The sequence below is a fragment of the Heliangelus exortis genome, chromosome 2, assembly GCF_036169615.1.
Source record: "Heliangelus exortis chromosome 2, bHelExo1.hap1, whole genome shotgun sequence".
NCBI classification, from domain to species: domain Eukaryota; kingdom Metazoa; phylum Chordata; class Aves; order Apodiformes; family Trochilidae; genus Heliangelus; species Heliangelus exortis.
The window spans coordinates 64,948,765-64,972,150 of record NC_092423.1 but is presented as its reverse complement, the minus strand read 5'-3'; the positions used below and the strand labels follow the sequence as shown (position 1 = coordinate 64,972,150).

At 37.3% G+C, this 23,386-nt stretch overlaps 1 protein-coding gene across 1 annotated transcript in view; it reads right to left on the bottom strand.

Annotated features, from left to right (window-relative positions):
- Positions 1–23,386, bottom strand: part of LOC139792720 (uncharacterized) — a 93,461-nt gene that overhangs the window by 33,865 nt on the left and 36,210 nt on the right. The window contains exons 4-6 of the mRNA XM_071736472.1: positions 21,500–21,752; positions 16,900–17,063; positions 11,688–11,847 (exon numbers count right to left, since the gene is read on the bottom strand). Of these exons, the coding sequence (XP_071592573.1) occupies positions 11,688–11,847; positions 16,900–17,063; positions 21,500–21,752 (577 nt within the window). The remainder of the gene's footprint in view (positions 1–11,687; positions 11,848–16,899; positions 17,064–21,499; positions 21,753–23,386) is intronic.

Below are 23,386 nucleotides of genomic sequence, written 5' to 3'. Positions count from 1 at the left end.
ATCGTGCTTGCAATTACATACATGAGTGGGAGATAAACTTCATGCAGATGCATATCCAAACTCACAATGTGGTGATTTAGAGTATTTTAATTACCCCTCACCTGACCAGATCAATGGGCATCAACAGTACCTGCACACGCTCAGAGGAAGACTGAGCCAAAGATGTAAGAAGTCCCATAACTAGAGAGGACTGAGATTTTTTAAAATCATGTCATTGGGAAAAGGAAATCTGTACTGAGGAGGATATATCCCAAATTATTAAGCAAATACAAGCTTTTGAGCAGCCACACCCACCCATAATGGACAGCACAATAACTTTTCCATAATGCAAGTTCCTTCTTAGGTGCCATCTGTTAGCAATTACATTATGTCTCTAAATCATCAGGGCTGGTATATCATAAAACATTTTTACTCACTATTTAAACTTTGAATGTTCTCACTATTCAGATAAATTGATAAGTCTTTTTAGAATCCTGCAGTTATTTGACTTCAAGTTGTTGCATGTATTACACCTGCATTTTTAACCTGAGTTATCTGTATTATACACTCCAACGGCACAAATAAGTGCAAGGAGCCAAAGGTGTCAATGTTACCCTAGTTTACAGCATTACCTGACAACCAGATGAGAAACCTATTGGCTAATTGTGTTACATCCAAAAATGAAGGGTCAGCTGATTTTTGTTACAAAAAATAGGAATCACCATTGCTAATTAAGTGACTGTCCTGGGGGTTTTTAGAACTGCTCACATCATGCTTCAACCTTCCAAAGGGAGGAGGGAGTCACTGTATGAATTACTCCTGCAATATTTCATGAGCTAGTAAATTTTCTATGGAAATTATCCAGCTTGATGAAAATGTCTGTATTTCAAACCTCACAAGAGTCTGATTTAGAAGAGAAATAGTGCTCGTTTACTGAAGCTTCATTGAAGACAAAGATGGAGAGAACCTGAAGTGTTGAAATGTTAACATTGCAAGGAAACTAATTATCATATTTTCACTTGCAAACTTCAAACCTGCTGCTAATTAATCTCTGTGGAAAGGCTGTGTATGAATCAAATTATAATGTAAGTCAGATTATATGGGATGAGATGTATAACATGCCCTGCCACTGAGGAGAAATGAAATGGATTGCTTGCACAGAAATGACAAAAAACCCAAAGAGCTTGCTCTTCATTAATGCACTGATCTGTACCAGCCGGCTGATGACAGATTCACCCCAACGGAGTGTTGCAAACCACCTTGGATTTTCAAAAGTTTGCCTGTGGTCACAAATTATCTAAATGCAAGGAGAAAAAAAAAAAAAAAAAAACAAACTATTTGACTGAGCAAACCTTGTTGTGGCACTTGCAGAGTTCTGTTGTGAAAACATCTTGAGGGCAATCAAGTTCCATTAGCACATGTCAATGAAGCTTCCCACGAATTACTACAAAAATTACAGTTAAGTGCACTCCTCCTCCATCACTGTCCAACCTCTCTGACAAAACAGTTTGAATATCTGTTGGAGTATCACAGAAATTAACACCTTTCTGCCAGTATAGTAATCAGAAGGATGTCAGCACACAATTAATTTTATCATCTGCTCTAACACCTTTATATAATTCGAATATTGATTATATGAGTAAAATGATTTGTTACCATTCACTCTGAAAATACTATATTGTGTATATAATAGGGATAGAAAAGGGGACTTGAATAAATAACTTCTCATGGAAAACAGGAACAAAATACATGTTTTCTAAAAAGATTATTTGGTTTACAACTTCCCTAAGTCAATTCCATGCAGTTTGACTAAATAATTGTTTTCATTTTATAGTCTTATCATATGAGGTATCATATGGCAACCAAGAAAAACCAAGAAAAAAAGCGCTTTAAGTAGCTCATGATATTTTCTCTGTGTATTATTATTATTATTGTTGTTGTTGTTATCCAAAATTATTGTTATGCAGCTTTCACATTTAGAAATGCTTGCACAGCTCTTTGGTAGTTTTTATCCATTTTTCATATTTTTTTTTCCTCCTCATTCCTTAGGATGGGATACAACATCTAATCAAGAAAGTCTTATGCAGTGTTACTTTTCTGGCTCGATTTTCAATGTCTTTTTGCTTAGTTTACTTGCTGACTATATCCATTCTACCACTTTTATAATTTATTACTTCTTTTTGTATGAACATCTGTTTAAGCAGTTCCACTCGTTAGACCCATCCACCCAGGCAAAAGAAGTTTTTCCTTTACCTAGGCTGATTGTTTTCCACAGCTCACACATGCACACTCTGTGACAAATTACTAATTAACTGCTGCAAGGTTTAATGGTTTGCCTGGCCATGGTCAGCATAGTTGGCTGTTCCAGATGCTTGTGACCATCCACAGTTACCCCTTTCTTCTCTTCACCCACCACTCCCTGTGGACCAAATTTTCTAAAAGAACAGCAAGCAAAGTGTTTCAGAACCAGCTGGCTGGTCAATTTGATCCTACAGAGTTCAAGGCATCATTGTTTCATAATACAGAAATAATTATATTTTAAATATAGGAGGTGACAAAATGCTACACTCTTTTCTGACCTCGTATTTTGCTGTTTTCTCTAACATCCCATTACTGGGTCGAGCCTTCCCTCTGCTCATCTCATGATTTTTAATCTCTATTTAATCTTCAAAAAAATACAGACTCTGCCTTCAATAATTTATCCCAGATGAGAATCTGACCTTATACACACGGATCACATAGAAGTTCAGTGAGACATGGCCCTGTTTCCTCCCTTCTCCTCTCCTTACACAGACAGATGGAAATTCTGGCCCTAATAAAGTCACTCCAAGTTTTGCTGTTGACTACAAAGGGGTCAAGGTTTCCCTCCTGCAATTCCTATAGCAGATAGGTGATTATTTCTTATTGATTAGTCTTGTCATCTCAACATGCTGAGCTGAATTGTCCCAGACTGGTGTGGTGGTTTTCTTGTACTAGCTAAAAAAATTGTGCATTATCCTAGACCAGTACTTGTATATCCATACTAGTGCTTAAGGAATTAAATTCTATATAACCACTAATGTTTCTGGATATGCTTAAAGTCAGTTTTGCTACTGCTTTCTTGTCTCTTATGCTAATCTTACAAGAAATTTTATTTTGATTCTTGGTAGAATCCAAATTTCTGGAAGCACTGTACCAACAGCAGCTTTATTACTACAAGAGTTCAGGTTAGGAAAAAGAAACCTGATAGTGAACTCACAAAATGATAGGCTTCTAAAAGATCACTGAAAATAGTTTAGAGAGAATAAGAAAAAAAAACCATGTACAACCACAAATAAAATTATAAGACCATATATCCTACTGCAGCTTGATTTCAGACATTTGTTATTTTTTAAATTTATAATCCAGAGTACATGAGGTGTAACTAATATACATAACATATATGACTCATAGTCAGAAAGAATTTTCAAATAGAAGAGTGGGTAAATAAAAAGGAAGTTTACATTTTCTGTTCTTTTCATTTCTCCATTTGCAGACTAGTGATACCTATATCAGCAGTCTGAGAACAGAAGCATTCTTTCAGGGGAACAAAAAGCAGCATGAATGAACAGCTATTTCTTGCCATCAGCTTCTCTTACTTGACTTTTCAATTTATTCCCACTTTCCTTGTGCCTTCTGCACAGATTTCTGAAACACTTTCCATTCTTTTCTCCAGTGACCCTATTGCTTTCTACAACTACCTGATAGGAGGTTGTAGGGAGCTGGGTGCTGGCTTCTTCTCTCAAGTGAATAATGATAGGACTAGAAGAAATGGCCTGAAGTTGCACCAGGGAAGGTTTAGACTAGATCTGAGAAAAAAATTCTTTACTAAGAGAGTAGTTAGATGCTGGCATAGGCTTTCCAGTGAGGGGCAAAATACCATTAAGTCAAAATACCTCTGAAACTTTTCACCTATCTTTGGAAAGGTGAAAAGGTGATTCCTGAAAGCTTCCGATCACACAATTTCTATTTGTGTTAATGGGAAAAAAATTCACCTTGAAACTACAGATAAAATTTGAGATGATCAGATCTATTAGATCCATTAGACCCACAGAGTCAGGCTGATGTTCCTGTTCAACATTTGGCCTGGTCTCACTACCCATTTCTAAATGTAAATTTCCTCCAAAAAGATGCAAGAAATCACTAATGCTAAACTTTCAAAAAGGGAAGATGCCAATTATGGAGTCAGGATGTTCTTTAGCTTTTTTTGATCTATTCTATGGTCTCCCTGCAAAAGGAAAACCGAGGAGCTTGGATCTGGGATTTTTTAATCAGGGCAGAGTCTTTCCTTCTTCTGTTTCCGGTATCCAACTGCAAGAAAGCAATGTGCCTATTTCTGTTTCTCCCTACACACTCTACACCACACCACTCTTTCTTCAGAGTAGAACCAGCTCTCAGAGGACCTCAGTCTTTGTTCTTGTTGTCTTTTTATCCACCACCCACACATCTTTGCAAGCAGGGTCTGAACCCCAGCAGAAGAGCAAAGCCAGGACTGTAAGAAGAGACAAACTACAATGATCTCAGACGTGGCACTGCCCGTCTTGAGCAGTCTGCACGTGTGGTGGAGCAGCTTTGCCACAGCACAGGTTACCTGGGGGCTCAGGAAGCTTCCTCTGAGTCAAGATGGTAAAGTTCACCTCCTAGATGTGCTAGGTGAGATGTTCCCTGCCAGATCTCAGAACACCAATATGCCCAGCACGATAAACCTTTCCTGCCACTGCAGATTCCACTAACAAGGGCAGGATTTTGCCCTCCACTATTCACAAGTAATTAATGCATTATTGAACAGGAATAAATAGATAGCAATTAAATAACAAGTATTAATGACTTATTTATTAACATATTAATAGTTGGCCTGAGAGTAATAAATGCAAATTAGTGTAAAGTGGTACCAAAAATTGTGTTGATAATAGGCCCTGAAGTAATCTTGTGTGTTCAAGATAATTACAAATATATTTTCCTTTCAAAAAACTACTGCCGGGTAATTTTTTATGGTTTGCTATAATATCATTTTAAAATTAGAAAATTAGCCCTAGTCTCATTAAAATAATTTTGCAGTGCATCAGGCTTTATTTCAAGTGTAAGTTTTACATTATCTTCTTGCCTATAGATCTTGCTTTTTTTTTTTTTTTTTTTTTACAGAAACACTTTCTAAGTGCAGATCTTTTTGGCCTATGTTGGTATACTAATAGTGTTGCTTCAGCTTGCTGCTTGCACAGGTTTTCTCATCATTAGTATTCTTAGGTAAAAAGTCCCACTGTAAGCAGTGGTGGTACCTTAATGGCTAAATCCAGTAAAGTCACTGGAGGCCAGGTTTTTCCCTTTTTAGTGCTGCTGAAATCCATTCACCTGATAAACAGAGGCTTTCAGCACGAGCAAAGTGATGCACTGGGCACTGCACACATAACAAGAAATCCAGCCATGACACAATCTACTCAGAAAACCATGGATTATCAAAAGCCATGATTGATCAGAATGGTTTTTGGTTTGCTGTGTTTTTTTGTTTGTTTGTTTGTTTAAACTCTACTCTCTTTGGGGAAAAGAAAACTCCACTTGATACCTTGCTCTGAACTGTCACATAACTTTGTGAGACTGATGATTTGCTGAGGGCAGCAAGATATTGCCACCTGCATCACACCTACCAAGAAAAAAAAGGGGTGGCTAAAACCCAGAGTCCTGGTGCTGCCATTCACTCACTGCTATCGCTGGGAAGTTAAGGTATTCCTGTCTGCCACTGGTCCTGCTATTCCTGATTCTGGAATTTGTCATCCATTTAACATGTGATCATCTCCAACAGAAGCTCATTAAATATACAGCTCTGCCTCCATATTTATAGCAGATTGAGGAATGGGCATCCAGGCTTCCTCTCAGGAGAGGGTACCCAGAACACTGCTTCTACAAACGTTTGTTGCTGCAGATGTTTCTGCCTTCCTCTATAGGTGGCATTTTTACTTTGCAGTTTTCCTCATTAAAGGCACTGTAAACGACTTCTCCCAAAACAATCAAGTGCGTTTGTGCATCGTACGGGGCTTTGGTAGCTCTGTCCCCCCAGTGCTTTCCAAACTGCCACATAAATGTGATTGTGGCCCTGTAATCTGTGTACCTGGAAATATAATTCGTTTTGTTGCTAATGAAGGTCCTACGGCACAAATTTATTAAAGGTATACTTTTCCATGGGATAATAATTGGGTCGATAATATTAAACTCATAGGCTCATTATTTAATTGCAAGGGCAGATTATGAATATAGCTTCTAAAATGTATTTTAATGAAAAACACTACATCCTGACCTAATCATATCAACCGTATGCTATCTAATTAAAGATGCAAAAAATCATTATAGTTGCAAAATATTAGTTCCAGCTCCATCACGCTTCTAGCTGCCCCTTCATGAATATATATATTTTTTTACTCTATGATAAATAGTTAATGAGGTAAAAATGACAAAATTTGCATGTAGGCAAATTAGTTTAAGAGAGTGATGTCTTCCTGGTCTACAGAAAGTGACCTTTTTCCTATCAAAAGAATGACTAAAAATACTCTGAAATGATGGCAAGGATGTCATTCTACAAATGACAAATTGCTTCTTCGAACAATATAAAAATTATAAAATGCAATAACCTTAAATTCTCATCATACTCTAAATGTGTCCTCTGCTGCTGCATTTATCAATTTAATAAAAGGAAATTAAGCATATTATAAAATACCCATTTATGGGGCAATTTTTAATCCAGGGAATAAAAATGAGAAGCACATGGTTAATAGCAAGAAAATATTGCAAAAGCATAGACCTATTTTTTCCAGAAGGTTTGACTGACTATTTACTTGAATGATCTCCATTTAAAATATATTTTTTATACAGAGTGATGTAAGATATGGAAGTCTCATGCTTTCTTTTATAAAAATTGCTCACGGTTAATTTGGTATCTTATGTAAAAATTAACACATTAATAATGCACGCAATACGGCCTAGTGATGTGTCTTCCATACTGATTACTTTGCACAATTAGACATACAAAAAGAAAGGGACAAGATAAGTACTTTATGCAAATTTATGGCAGAAAAAAGGGGTCTTTTAGTATCTGCAGTGCCTAGGAGCATAAAACACCTAAAAGCATAGTTCCTGGTCTTGCAGAGTGATGCTCCATGTGGAGAACATATTCGCTGGAATGGAGTAAGCTTTTATTACAAGATTAAATTTGTTGAAGGTCTAACAAAACTTGGTTTGATGATTCTCTTTCCCAACATAGTACAAACAAGAAATTGGAGCAGACGGGTAAGTTTTCTTTTTTCACAGTGTTCTGACTTGTCCAAAACAGGACTGTGTACTTCATTCACACATTTTCCTCACTGTGAAGCTGTGCCTGTGCCCATTGGAGTAAACAGCAACTATCCTACTGATGTCAGGGATGCAAACATTTGCACTATTTCCCCATTACTCCTATCTGCTTTTATCAGGTAGTCTGCACCAGTATGTCCCATAAAGAACAAGAAATTTTAACACTATCACAGGCTGGCATTTGATTAGGATTGATATAAAAGAAAAGGTATGAAATCAATGCAGGTGTAGACAGACCAGAAATCAGAAAATTGGGGACTTAGTGTAAAGATATAAGTGTTCATTACTCCACCTTGTCAAATAAAACGTGCAGTGTGAGGATTTTGCTCCTTTGCTCCAGCTGCATGCATGGTGCTGCTGGATCTGGCTGAGACCACTTAAAGGGCCCACTTTAAAGGACCTAGGGGTCTTTCAGGCTAAGGTCAGGTACCCACTGTTCAATATGGCATTTCATGAATACCAAGCTACATACTGGAAGCAAAACCAAGACACTTAGGTATGTCCATTGCGTTCGGTCATGTTTTCCAGTGTTCTGAATTGTCTTATTATATCAGTGGGCACTGCAGATTTCCCCATTATGGGACAGATAAGTTGTAAAGTAATTTTTCTTTCCAATCTTTTCCTTCCTTCCTACCTTACTGCCTTCCTGCCTTCCTTCCTTTCCAAACTTTTCCTTTCCTTCCTTCCTTTCCTTTCCTTCCATCCTTCTTTACTTCCTTCCTTTCCAATCTTTTCCTTAATTCCTTTCCTTCCTTCATTTCCTTGTTCCTTTCCTTTCCTTCCTTCCATTCCTTTTCGTCTTTACTTTCCTTCTTTCATTTTGTTCCTTTCCTCCCTTCCTTCTGATCCGTTCTTCCTTTCCTTCCTTCTTTCCTTCCCTACCTTTCCTTCCTTCCTTTCCTTTTTTTATTTTCTTTCCTTCTTTTATTTTCCTTCTTTCTTTCTTTCTTTCTTTCTTTCTTTCTTTCTTTCTTTCTTTCTTTCTTTCTTTCTTTCTTTCTTTCTTTCTTTCTTTCTTTCTTTCTTTCTTTCTTTCTTTCTTTCTTTCTTTCTTTCTTTCTTTCTTTCTTTCTTTCTTCTTTCTTTCTTTCTTTCTTTCTTTCTTTCTTTTTCTTTCTTTCTTTCTTTTTCTTTCTTTCTTTCTTTTTCTTTCTTTCTGTTTCTTTCTTTCCTTCTTTCTCTTTCTTTCTTTCTGTTTCTTTCTTCTTTCTTTCTTTCTTTCTTTCTCTTTCTTTCTTTCTTTCTTTCTTTCTGTTTCTTTTTTCTTTCTTTCTCTTTCTTTCTTTCTTTCTTTCTTTCTTTCTTTCTTTCTTTCTTTCTTTCTTTCTTTCTTTCTTTCTTTCTTTCTTTCTTTCTTTCTTTCTTTCTTTCTTTCTTTCTTTCTTTCTTTCTTTCTTTCTTTCTTTCTTTCTTTTTCTTTTTCTTCCTTCCTTCCTTCTTTCTTTCCTTTTTTCTTTCTCTTTCTTTCCTTCCTTCCTACCTTCCTTTAAAATCTTTTCCTTCCTTCCTACCTTCAATTCCTTCCCTTTCTTCCTTTAGTCTTTTCCTTCCTTCCTTTCATTCCTTCCTTCTTTGCTTCCTTCCTTTCCAATCTTTCCTTCATTCATTTCCTTGCTTCCTGCCTTCCTTTCCATTCATTTCCTTCCTTTCCATTTGTTTCCTTCCTTCCCTCCTTCCTTCCTTTCCTTCTTTACAATTCTTCCTTCCTTGTCTTCCTTCCTTTTCTTCCTTCTGATCCTTTCTTCCTTTCCTTGCTTTCCAATCTTTTCATTCCTTCTTTCCTTCCCTTCCTTTCATTCCTTCCTTTCCTTCTTTCCTTCCTTCCTTCTCTTCCTTCCCATCCTTCCTCCATTTCCTTCCTTCCTTTAAAATGTTTTCCTTCTTATCCTTCCTTCATTTCCTTGCTTCTTTCCTTCCTTTCCTTTGTTTCCTTCCTCCCTTCCCTTCCCTTCCTTTCCTTTTGTTCTTTCCTTTCCTTCCTTTACTTCCTTTCCAACCTTTTCCTTCCTTCCTTCCTTTCCTTCCTTTTCTTCCTTACTTTCCTTCCTTCCTTTACTTCCTTTCCTCCCTCCTTTTCTTCCTTCCTTTCTTCCTTTCCTTTTCTATCCTTCCTTCATTCCTTCCTTCCTTCCTTATCTTTTCCTTCCTTCTTTTCCAATGTTTTCCTTCCTTCCTTATTCCTTTCCTTCCTTCCTTTCCTCCCTTCCTTTTAAATCTTTTCCTTCCTTCCTTTCCTCCCTTTCATTTCCTTCTTTTCTTTTCTTTCCTTCTTTCATTTCCAATCTTTTCCTTTCTTCCTTTCTTCTTTTCTTGTTTTCTTCTTTTCTTTTCTTCCTTCCCTTCCCTTCTTTACTTTCTTCCTTTCCTTCCCTCCTTCCTTTTCTTCCTTTCCATTATTACTTCCTTCCATCCTTTCCTTCCTTTCCAATCTTTTCCTTAATCCTTCCTTCCTTTTCTTTTCTTCCTTTCCTTCCTTTCCAATCTTTTCCTTTCTTCCTTCCCTTCCTTGCTTCCTTTCCTCACTTCCTTTAAAATCTTTTCCTTCCTTTCTTCCTTGCTTCCTTCGTTTCTTTCATTCCTTCCCTTCTTTTCCCTTCTCTTCCTTCCCTTCTTTACCTTCTTCCTTTCCTTCTGTCCTTTCCTTCCTTGCTTTCTTTTCTTCCATCCTTTCCTTCCTCCAGCCTCATTCAGCCCTTTCTGTACTGCTTCAAGAAATGATATGCTAATAATATTATTAGAAATATATTCAGCACTTAAAACAGAAATGTAATTGTTTAATTGTTTGCAGTTGCCTTACTCACCACTTTTTCCATATGGCACTTTTAGTCCTGGAATGTAAAATGAAGTACACTATATATATTCTTTGACCTTATTTAACTCTTAACAAAGGTAATAGAGACCAGTCATCAGAGGCTATGTTTTGACTTATTGAAGAAAGATTTTACATGCATAAAAAAAATGGTATTTTGCTTACTGTGGTAAAGCAAATAAGTGTTAGCTGTATAAAAGGTGAGAATGTCTGAGGCAGGTGTCTGTGGTGGCGTACTGACTCAGTCAAACCTTTTCCTTCCCCTTTGTTGAAGTGCAATGTGGTGCTTTGCACTTTCCCACAAAATTAAATTTACTGAGTATCTGCTTTTTCATTCAATTGGCATATTCACATTTTTATTTTCCCTTTCAGGGTCCAAACTGTCATCAGTAAAAAAAGGGTGGAAAATAATTACAGCTGTGCCAGATGTTTGTAGTAGTGACAACTGAGGCTATATATATATGAGGTATTTCTATAAACTGCTGATATTTCAGATGTAGCTGTATAGATTTGAAAAACCTAGAGATCTTAATCTGAAATTACTTGTTCCAGTGGAAAACAAATAACTCATATGTACTTAATAGTACTAATTTCCTTCCTATCTAGAATCTGTTAATTTTTACATTGAAGCAGAAGAGTTATTGAACAAACCATTGTGCAGAGAGGGACTCATTAGATACAAAAATCCAGCTGGTGAGTATTTAACAATTGTGCAACAGCAGTTTTATAAGTTTGTCCAATAGGAATTAATAATACAAAGCTAGAAAGCAACAACAACAAAAAAATCCCTTGCAGAAGGAAAGCAATGTTTCTCACAGACTACTGACCACGCTACTACTGTTATTTTCAATTCTCTGAAGGCAATTATAACCAGAGGCCTCACATGTGGATGGCATCCCCAGCACTGGACTCTTTGCAAACACCAGCTTAAAGTCTATATATGGGACTAGAGGCTAGTAGCTAGATGGGACAAAAAAGAAGAATTCTTTTGATAACAGTAATAGAGCAGACCAACTTCAGATTTGTCCTACCCCCTTCTGCCCATTTCCAACTCAGACCACTGTTCTGGACTGCCCTGGGAGGAAAGGGCCAAGAAGGAGAGCATGGGTGTCACATCTGACTCACCAAACTCACACCCACTCCTCCAGGCAGCATCATCCATGCCCTTGTAGGGAGTGAATTTGACTTGTCCACAGTTTCATAGTTTTCTAAACTAGCTGAGAAATTATCTGGGATGGCACTGACATTTAAACAAGTAGCAAGTCTCTACAAGCCAGTCAGGAATTATCAGATGGGATAGGTAACTTTTGACGTCAGTGATGACACCGAGTCTTTAGATACTAAGCAAATTGTAACCCCTCAAGATGTTCAGATAATGCACACAACCTCACAAAATTTTCCTATGTTTCTTGTTTCTACATTCAAAGAAGCACACCAAGAATAATGTTCTTGTATATCTAGGTCCTTTTAGCTAATACTCAGATATAAAAAGCGTGAATTTGGACCAGCATGTCACAGACTCATTTTGGTGACTGTCACTCACCATCCGTCTTTCACCGTTGACTCCTCTCCACTGTTTAGCCCTTTTCATAATGTAGCTCAGCTCCTGTCCAGAAATCTCAAAGTCCAGTGGAACAAAGAATGTGTCTTCCTCACCATGAATACGTTGAAATACATCCAAAAGCCAACCTTCACTATGTAGCCTAAGGGTAGAAAAGACACAGTTGGCTCTATTTTGAAATGACTCTTTATGCAAAAAAAGATAAAGGTGTTTTATCCTTTGGTAGGCTTATAAAGTCTACTAAAGCTTGGTTTTCCATTCACGACTACATTCTCTACCTCTGAGTAGAAAATTTCCCTTCTTTCCCGTGTTCTCCAACATGCAACCCTCCCCAGACCTCTGTAGACTTTCCAATACCTGAATCAAATAATGTAAAACTAAGCAGCAATTTCTTTTAATTGTTTCAATATACTGACTTTCCCAAAAGATCCTGATATTCCTTTTCTTCTGAAATGCCCAACGTCTGTCCTTAGAACTGGGCTGAGTAAGTAGTTCCAGTACTTACATGGAGTACCTCAGTTAGTCATGAATGGAAGTCTTGCTGTGCCAGGGCTCAATAATGGACAAACCACATCATATACAAAGGAACTACTCACCATATTTTTCAACCCCAAGCTTGAAGTCTATACAATCTAAACATCTCTTGATGTTAGAAAAGTTCATTTTGTGTGTTGGCTTTGTTTTTCTATGGCATTTCTGTGCTGTGGTAGGGAACTGAATAAGCAATACGCAGTTAAATTGTCTACCACAAGAAAAGCTTGTTGTGTGGTATTTCTTAATGTAGGTGAAACCAAGAAATATTGTGAGGCTTTTGGAAAAGCCTCGTGTCACATTTTTAGCCTTAGACGAACTTTAAACTTCAAAACATTGCTGCTTAATTCAAACAGAACATCTTCAAGTTAATTTCTCTCTCATTCTGCTTTTTATTCTAAAACCAGGGGTTCAGAAAATATAGATCAGAAAATTTGAAATCTCAATCTTAAATGAACTGCGGTCTTTCTTTTTTTTTTGTGCCCTCTTCCAAGAAAACACATTATTACAATTCAGTCACTGCTTGGGGCCGATCGCAGTTTCTCAGTCCTTCCCAGGGACTAGTTGGGCAGTCATGAGAAGCGTGGGCATTGCTGTGTGGCACTACAAACAACACAAAACCACAGATTTCTGTGGGGCTATACAGCTCCCACATTTCTTGGAAGGTGAGAGAGAGAGCACAGACACAACTCCTTTGGCCCTCTGAACTCCCATCCTTCTCATGTACAGCTCCACAAGATAAGTCCAGTCTTATCTTGTGCTTATCTAGATGCTTATTCTTGAGTCTCATGTTGGCACACACGTGCTCACCACTGTGCATACAGGTGGAAGGCAATGGAATAAAGTTCACATTTATACATCTCTGCATTTCACTCCACAGTGGCTGCAAAGAAGCACACTCAGTGTGCTCTTTAGTATAGTTTTGCCCACAACTGAAATTTAGTGTTAAACAGCAATAAGGAGGAGCACCAACAGACAGTTTTACAACTTGATCTCAGGAGCAGCTTTAGTTCTCTCTTCAAAGGAGAATACGTACCTTAGGGTCAAGATATATAGCCAAGAATTTCTGTGATGGAATAGCTACCCTGAAACTGAAATCTGGCAGCCTGGCCAAACATCAGATTAGTGATTTATATCTCCCACTTTGTTCCAAAGGATCTCTCTCTACCTTTTTTCTTTTTTTTTTTTTTTTTTTTTTTTTTTTTTTTTTTTTAACATGTCTGCAGCCCTAAATTTGCTGTAGTTTCCAAGATGTCACTTTGAGATCCTCTTATCAGAAGAAGAGAGCAGCTGGAAAATAACTTAATTGAGATGTAGGTAATCCTGAAAATATAAATGAACTGGCTACCAAGAAGTAACATAAAAAGCTCTAGGTGTGAAATGCAAATCAACACTAATTCAGAGTAGGATGCTAAAGCTATCCTAAGGCATACTACAGATGAGAACATTTTTAATAAATATTACACTATCATAGAGTGATTTTTCCAAATTCCACAGTGTCCTCAAAGAAAATCTTGTCTCTCAATCCCTGGGTTTGCACTAGATGTTCTTTCAACACAGTAGATACTTCTTTGCAAACATCGACTTAGAATTATATTGTATTTGGTTGAGAAAACAGCAATCAAGCTGTTGGGCTTCCTACTTTCCACTCATCTTGAAAGAGCAATATTTTATGGTGCTCATCTTTGAAATACCAGGTCAATTTAAATAATTTGCCATTTATCTTCCTAAACAAGAAAAAGCCCTTGCAATTTTTTTAAGCTCTCTTAATGCAACATTCTTATTTCAAATGAAGTAAAATTTAATGTAGTTACATTACTGTGTATTTGCTGCCATAAACATTTTCTATAGGAAGATTTAAAGCACATGGTTATAAACAATATAATTAACTTTGAATTAATTAACAATCATGAAGCCTGTCTTCCAGCTTTGTTCCTTTTGCCCAAAAGTACCCAGTCTGCTCTTGTTACCTACTTTAACTTCTTTTTTTTTTTTTTTGCATGAAAACTAATAAAACACCTCTTCTTGTGTCTTAACATGGTTTCTTCTAACAGCAGTAACTGCTAATGCAATAAAGAACAAAACAAAACTCAGATGCTATTTTCTAGTGATATAAGACCCAGTATAATAATTTGCACATTAATTATTTATCAGAAAGAAATATTGAAATTATTTGCTATCCAGAATCAGATCCAAAAATGGACTTCTAAAAAATTTTACAAAAACTAAAAGTTGAAGGGTAAAGCGGTTTAAAACAATTTATTACATCTTCAAATGAGCCTTTCTAATCCTTTTCTGGAAAACAACTGTTAAAAACATAAAAAGAATTTTGCTGTTAACACTAAAAAAATGTAGATTTTCTGAAGCTTTTGCCCTAAAAAATATGCCAATACCATGAAGTTTAGACTCTTTCCAGCAGATGCTTTCAGCTTAGATGGGTCTGCATTTTCTCAAAGTGCAAGAAACATTTCACCAAGAAATTCCTGACTGCTTCTAATGTCTTGTGGAATTAAAATGAAGGAATTGCAACCAGTGCCACTTAAATTTTCCAAAGAATATCTTCATGCTAGATGTACCACAGAGTCCCAAGACACCCAAGGGAAGCCAAATTTATTTGGTATGCTGCTCTGGTTTATAAAGACACAAATAGATACCTACTGATCCATCCTCTGCCCATGATGTTTTTAGCTTCCTGGATATTCATCTGCTGCCATGAAGCTTTCTAGCTGTGGAAGAAACAGACACTTCCCCTACTTGCTTTACTTTCATACTCTGCTGAACACTTCTCTTAAATGACAAATTGCTGACTAATTCCATCCAATGGCACCAACTCTACCACCCAGCAGCCAAAGCTTGTAGACTGGTGTCTTAGGACATGGAAGACATGCCCCAATATTTAGGTTGGTTTACCTTACAAGAGAAGGATGTGGATGCCTGTGTAAAAAATATGTTTTCTGAGTCCAGCTACATTATGTTTTAATATCTTTGAGATATAACACCTGAGAAATAGTCAAATAAAAAGATACTACCGCCTTGGTTATACTACAATTTTCTCTTGAAAACAATGTCACTTTATCAATATTCAGAAAACGTTAGGAATTTCAGAGATGCTTTCCTTAAAAACATTTTTAAAGGTTTTAATGTTATTATTAGTGGACTGAAAGCAACAGCCTTAGCCATAGCTGTGCATGTACAAGGAAGTGAAAGGTGATCCGGTTTCAGAAGTTCATAGGTAACTTTACTCTGCACAGACTCCAGTATTCAGAATTATTCTTGTTGTTATGAAGCAAAGAACTTCAAAGAACTTATGCACTGTAACAGATTTTGTTATCTTCCTTTTGCTTTTGTATTTTGCTATGAATCAATTTTAAAATGTGTCATACTAAGTCAACTTTTTTTTCCTTAGTAACATTCTTCCCCCCACCCCTTTATTGGAAAACATTATGGGGAAATTGATACAGAGGGAAAGGAACCTTTGATGATCTTGCACCTGTTCCCCAGACAATGAAGATGTTGGTAATATTCTCATAAAAACCTGCCTTACAAATGTTTTAATTTAAATTAATTTTCCTGAGTAATAAATGACAGCAGCTAAAACTTATGAAGCTATACAAAACTATTAAGTCAATGATTAAGAAGGCATTAACATCATAAAAACTAATTAACTAGACTACCAGTACACTGGAGCTGTGTACAGCTTCCAGGAATGCAGGAGCTTTGAAATACTTTGCAGAAATTTAGAATGCCATTTATCTTTTTCTGCCTGCTGCAGCAGAGGCTGTGAAAAGGAGACTGAGGGATGATTCTGTCAGATGGAGGGTGTATGCCGAGCTTTGCTGTTCTTACACCTGATGGCATCTTGCCTTTGTGTGCAGCTTTCTATTCATACTTGCCACCACTCAATATCACAGGGTGGATCGAGGGCCACTACAAAATTCATACTGCTTTATAGATAAGTCACTCAGAAAAAAAAAAAGGACACTTTTTCCTTCAATATATTAGACAACCTCTCTCATTCATTTTCAGTGTCTCATACCTGTCCCTGTCGACAGTACAGTTAAAGGTGCCTACAAAAAAAGTGACAGGAAATGTAGTTGGTCAAATTTCAAAACAAATTTCAAAATGAACTTAATATTGATAGTGGAAGAAAGTAATGGAAATATAATTTGTATTAAGCCATGTCATGCAGTGGTTAAAGCTTCAGTCATAGCAAGTCAAAAATCAGGTATCATCAAGATTCTGTAAGGTGCCATTGCAGACTCAGAAAGAGATTTTGCACTTCACAACATAGGTAGCTTTCAGAATTTTTCCTATTTCTCCCAAAAGTGTCTAAATAAAAGGTACACACTGCTAAGAGCTTTAATCCTTGACACAGACACCACTGTCTGAAGCCAAAGGAACAGCGACTCTCGATTCCAGGAAAAATCATTGTGTTCATGTTGTGCTTCTGTTGAGAAAATCAGTGGCTCCCTCTCTGACTCACAGTGCCCACCAAGTAGCAGTGCATTAAATGTTGAGCAGGAGCTAACCCACCCTTATCTGCATTTCTGGGCTCTGGAAATGTGCCATTGGCATGTCTTTTCTGTTGTGACTTTATTTTATGTTACAGGAAAAGGGGCTTGAGCATAACCTCCTAAGAGGAGAATGAGATAAAGAGACATACCTTAAAAAGTACAGATACAGCACTGTTGATGAGATGATGAACAGGACTGTATAAAGTATCACAGTGATTAAGGCACCAGGAATCCCTGAGTCCTCTGCTCTTCGGAAAAGCCAGTAGAGCTTTGCAGCATCAGCAATGGGTTTCTCTACACTGTTCCCAAGTCTCTGTCAAGAGGAAAAAAATAAACATAAGAAAATGCTAAACATGATTATATTATATACCTATAGATGCAGAAGAATTTGAATTTCTTTATAAGAAGGATTTAACTGTAATTTGTGGGGCACACATCTTGAGACTTAGGAGTCTGCTAGACAAGATTTGGAATTAACCAAGAGTATATAATGAGTACAGTTAAAGTGACTTACAGAACAAAATCTGTATCCAGTGAAAGTATGCAATGTGAGCTTCACTAACATTAGAAGAAAAGTGGAAAGGTAGGGAGGCTGAAATTTGCCTTATTTCAATGATCAGAGAGGAATAATCTTGAATGATTTATGCTTCTGTTGTTAAGAGTGCTGAGTGAGCAGAAAATGCCTGTGCCAGTGCATAATTCCAAACTGCCCAGTCTCAAAATGACTTGTCCTTGTCACAGGAAAAGTGCTGGTTCCCACTACACCCAGCAAGTTATCCATTCATCATTTTGAATGTGTGTAGTGTGAAGGGTGTGTATATGCCAATTTCCAAGTCCAGATCGAGTCAATGTTTTGTGCTTCCACTGGAAAACAAATGTAACCAACATGTTATCTGAAATACCAAATGGAAATATCAAGGCATCTGTGTGTGTTGTTAGCTGATACCTAGCATAGCTTTTCCACTAGTCTTGCACACAACAACACAAGTCAAAAAAGACACAAAGCTTCACTGAGACCCAGTGAGGTGAGAAAAATGAAGAAAGCAACTCTATGTAGATCAACAGGAGACACCAGCAAGGTTTTGTTAAGTTTTGTCAAAAGGTCTTGGACCTTTTCTCAGTGCAAAAGAGACAAGTTCCCTCTTCTGAAGCACATTTTTATTTCACATAAGCACAATATCAAGCCTGTCTGCAGACTTGAAAGTAAAAAAATCAGATATTCCTCTCCACCTCATTCCTAGTGTCCAGTCAGTCCAGTTTGGGAAACCACAAGGACAGAATGTAACATTGAAAAACCAACAAGCATCAGCATTATTTTATGATACAGCTCTCATTCAATTTCTTTCTTTCATGAGAAGAAACAGAGGCACAAGAGACCCACAGCTCTAAAGAGATCTGGCTGTAACATACTGTGGTAGAATTAATGGTACAAAGTAAGTTGTATCATTAATAGCATCTCCAAAGGCACATGACTATTAAATACCCTGCTTTGTTAAGCTATTAGTAGTTTTTGTCCAAATGTTTTTGAAACAAATAAACATGTATAATGATTTTCATTCTACCAAAGATGATCAAATCTTTAGTATACTAAATATTAGTAAGGAATTAATATTCACAGAATAAAAATAATTTAATTGGAAATAAGGTAGTTTGTGTACTTTCCAAACATTCACAAAGAAATCTGAAGGTTTTGTAGTACTCTATGTTTCATCATACGTCCAGTAAACCATGGAAAAACATTTCCCAAAGAATCTATTATTTTCCTTTTTTTCTTCTCCATGTGTAATTCTCAAAATCTAGGTACTGTATTGACATATTATTGCCCTCTGCTGGATCAGTTCAGAAGAATTCAGCCATATATCATAGGTCTTCTGCTCCTCAGAGTCAAATAAAGTCTTGTCTTCACTTTTTGCTTTTTGAAGTGATACAGTGGCAGCCATATACACACTGTAACACATTAACACATTTTGCAAGGATGTGAAACTACACCACTAAAAAATCAAGTGTTTATCAATCAGAGGAGTCTGTGACCTTTAGGCTTCATATATTCTGCACCTTTTGGACCAACTTGCCTGGACTAATCCTTGGGAAGAGTCACAATTTTCTCCTCTGCAGTTACATGCCTAGTAAAGGAAAGAATTACAAGTCCAATGATGATCTGTGCAAGGACTGAGAATCTTTAATATATTTCTGTTCCCTCTTCATTCTTTGTAACACTGCCACATTTCTGTAATGGAAATTACAGGTCTCGGGAGACCAGTAATGGCATATAAAGACTAGTCAGTAGGTCAGATCTGTCCATATTTTCTATAAAAAATTATAATACATTGTCCTATGGTTGTGTTCTATCTCCCTGTTCCATCCTCTCTTCTTGCAAAAAAAGCTGCCTTCCTCCACTGCTTTATTACCAAAAAGACTGTCTGCTAAAGAGAATCTCTGCTCAGAAGTTCCATCCTGACATCCCTCCAGAGAAGAAAAATTGTGAATGGACAATAAGAATAAATTTCTTTCTCATCCAAAGAGTTCTTTCTGACAAGGCAAAAATGGAGTGATTGAAGCATACCTTTCTATCAAATAGATTGCATCAATTATTCCGTAGTCTTCCACAAAACGAATCAAGAAAGTTGCCTCAGTTTTAAAATGTTTAAATAACAATTGTCACAAGCTGGCTTAGATAATCATCACAACACCAAGTGATGGTCATGTGAGCACTCTGCAATCTGTAATTATTTTTACTGGTGACATGTATCCATGCAGCTAAAGGGCTGTTACCCTTCCATTTTTAAGCTTAAGAGACAGTAATTGGTCCCAGGAATGCTCTGGCAGAACTCCAACCAGAACCAGGTGCTCCAAAATCATAGGAGAGTTCCTCACCCCTGAAATATCCTTCTACAAAACGATAGTAAACCAAGCCTGGAACCCCACATTTGACACAGTATCTTGAACCCCTCCAAACATGCAACTGGCTCTCTAGTCTCCCCTTAACAACAACAATAAAAATTAATTAGTAAAGAGAGGAACTTCTGTCTTCAGGGATATCTGTCATCTCTTATAACTATTAAGGCAATTTAGGATACCAAAATACATTCCATCACTAAAATAACTCATATTACCACAACACGACATTTTAAAATGCTTGATCTAAAATAGATTGGCAAGTAAATCTGAAATAGTTGCTGAAACAATGCTAGGAGAAAAAGAAATCACAAATGCAATGACAACACACATAAGAAATGCAGTTTCTATTTGGAAAGGATACGCACAGCACAGTGTGTAATAATTGAGCAAATTAATTTGTACCAAAGATAATCTTGATGGGTAAAACTGACAAATTTTCTGTATGAAGTACAGAGTTGCACTTTTAAGCTGTAACGAAAAGCTTAGTTACTTTATGCATACCTCATGTCTCCCTCTGACCAAGCAAAGCTCTGTTTGAAACAGATAATGAGTCCAGTCTGACAAGAATCAAACACAGTCCCACTAAAGTCAGTGGCAACAATTTTCTGAAAGCAAGTGTGGGAAAGACAAGGCTTTATGAACACACCAGTACTGTTGCAAGGGGTAACCTTTTAAATACTTAAATATTTCTAGCCTGTGTACTGAGGAAATACTTCTTTTTCTCCTAGGAAGAAAAAAAAATCTTCATCAGAATACTTACAATTAAAATTCAATTCTGCACATGGCATATGCCATGAAATTTTAAAAAATAAAAATTGAAAGGCAGGTTGCCCAAGTGAAAAGTAGTATGTTGCCACATGCTTAAAATATTGCAATTACCTCCCAGGTAAGCTCCAATTGTATTTCTTGAACAGCTGAATTTTAATTTTCAAAAGCCACAACAATGGGAAACAGCATATAAACAATGGAAAGTCATCTTTAAACAGGACTTCTTAAAAGCAGAGCATGGGCTAGTGGATGAGGAACCAAGAGACTTGAGTAAACCTGATTCACAACAAGGACTGTGAATTGCTGCTTGATCTGGAGCAAGCAACAGAAACAAAGATGTGCTTGAAAGCCAAACAAGTACAGAACAGCAATACCTTGCCCCAAGAAAAGCTCACAGCACCCTGCACCCATCAAAAGGACCTTGCATCAGAAGCACAGTGAGAACCAAATCTGAAACGCATGTTCTGGGAGACTGGGCATTACCCTGTACAAGATAAAAGCTCCCAGCTTTGTATCAAAGTACAGATAGACTACAAAATGCACACATAGGCATGGATAGAGTTAGGAGGTTTTGCTCTCATGGCTTTGTGTGATGAAGGTCTTTCTTCAAAGATGTCTTTCAAGTCGTTTTAGGTGTGCCAGCAAGTTATAATAACTAGGCTGCGTGTCAAGAGAAGTGCACAATAAACTCTCCTTTTGATTTTCCTATTTTTTTCAGTTTGTCTGTTTCAACTCTTCGAAAAATCTAATGCTACTAATCAGGACTGCTCATTAAGCCATCTCCATTAACATTCAAAATTACAGCAATCCTTTTCTTAGCAGATACAATCGTTCCAGTAGTAGATTTACTTTCTTATCTCCATATATGGCTTGTACAGTGCTCTTAATTTTATACAGAAACAGAGTGACTTCATTACATGAGAATTTGTTAATAAAAAGGTAATGTATAACATTATTTTTTAATTTATTTTTAACTTTCATGTTCCATGGCCAGGGGTGAAATTTCATATCTTTCAGTGATTCACTGAATAAAACAAACTTCTACGTCAAGGTCTCACATCCAAGTTATTTTAAGTGACTTACCCCCAGGACTGAATCCACTATGAACACTGCCAAGGGGTCTAGCACTGTCCAGAGTCCCAGAGCTATGATAAACTTTGACAAGAAGGAAGGGAATGAGTCAAACAGCTCCTGACAGCCCCATCTGATCAGAATCAAAAGAAGCAGCACTGCGTTCAAGGTTAGGGGTCCCACCACAACCATGACCAACTCTTCTCCAGTTTGCAGCAAGGAGTTCTGGTAGCACAGCTCAACAGTGTGAGGGAAAAGCTGGAATCTGTAAATAAGCAAAAGGAGAGAGTTTGTATGTGCTCCTGGGAAAACCATTTTAAAAAAGCCATAGAATAATGTATACTGCATGCTGCATTCTACAGTTTCACCCTGTTCTTGGTCACAGTCCTTTGACCAAAAGCTGCATGAAGCTACTAATTTTTTTTTTCCTTCTACTGCCTCCACATCCTTTGATCCCCTCTGACTCTCTCTAACTCAGTAGATGCATGTCCAGGCCCTTGGGACTGGGATGTAGAAGGCTGGGATGTAGAAAGATATTAGCTCTCAGTAACCTCAGCATGAGCACAGGCCCCAAGAGCTCACCCCTCTCTGAATAATTCAGCACCTCTGGACACTGCACAAAACAGACAATATGTCATAGAAGACATAGATTTTAGTAGCCCTTAAGTGACTTAAAATGTCCCCCTTGCCACTATTGGATGGTGAGACTTGAAAATCTTACAGAATGAACAAATTTGCTGTCACTGTTGGAGACAGGAACCGTGTGGTCTTGTGAGCTACATAGAGATGCTGAAATTTATTGCAAAAAAAGTCCAGTAAAGGTGAAGCTGTTTTATTTTCACTAGCACACTCATGAGTGCTACCACTGTATTTGGTAGGGTGAGAGAGTACTCAGCTCAGTCTCTTGTTCTGCAGGCACACAGCTACAGATTGAGATGGTGATCCAGGACATCTTGGCTTGAGAACATTATCTACCTGACTGCCTGGGACAGCTGTGATTAGTGGCTTTGAACATGACCACCTTTTTCTCACAGGTTACTCCCTTCTGTTGTGCTTCTTTGGTTTCACAGACTCTTGATGCTTGGCCTCTCAGAAGTTTTAATGCAAGCTGCTTAAGCACGCCTGGTCTTCGCAAGGCCAGAAGGGAGAGATGGCTGGATTTGCATTAAGATCTAGAAGGCAACCTTTACTATTTCCAGTGCTGCCCAGAAACATTCAAATTTTACACCCTTGTCAAACTGTAGACAATAATCCCAGTACCACAGCAGACACAGGTCACAGAGTACCATGTTACTGGCTACTGCTGACTGATTTAGGTTTGCTTTAAAGTGAAGAAAAAAATAAAACATTTCTGTTGGAGAAATCTCCCCTAAGCATGACTGATCTCCATTCGGTAAACACATTCTCTGTCCCACAGCAACATGTGGGGAATGAGGCATCTATCACCTTGTGGACTTGTTCTCCATCTTTTTCTTTTCCTTTTTTTTTTTTTTTTTCTTTTTTTTTTAATGTCATATAATGACAAGTAATGATTTTCCAGGAACTCTTTAGAGAGCTCTGATTCCTGAGCTAAAGACAATGTATCATATAGTTAAAATATGTCAACCCATTGTGGTCCTCAGAGTAAAACTGATATATCAAAGTGAAGTTCTTCAAAGCATTTTACTCATAGATCACATTGGTAACATCAAATATGATTTAAATGCTTCTTCAATTTTGTGCAATTCCTAAGCCTTTTGAAATACTTGATCCAATGTGATAAATGATTCTTGTGGAAGATACATAACCTGCTAAGTATCTCAAAGGGCAGAGAGGTAGGCATGACACAAGATGCACGAATAGGCACATTTTGTTCTGGGAGGAAAATTTACATTGCTAAAACCTTCACCTTTCTGTCAG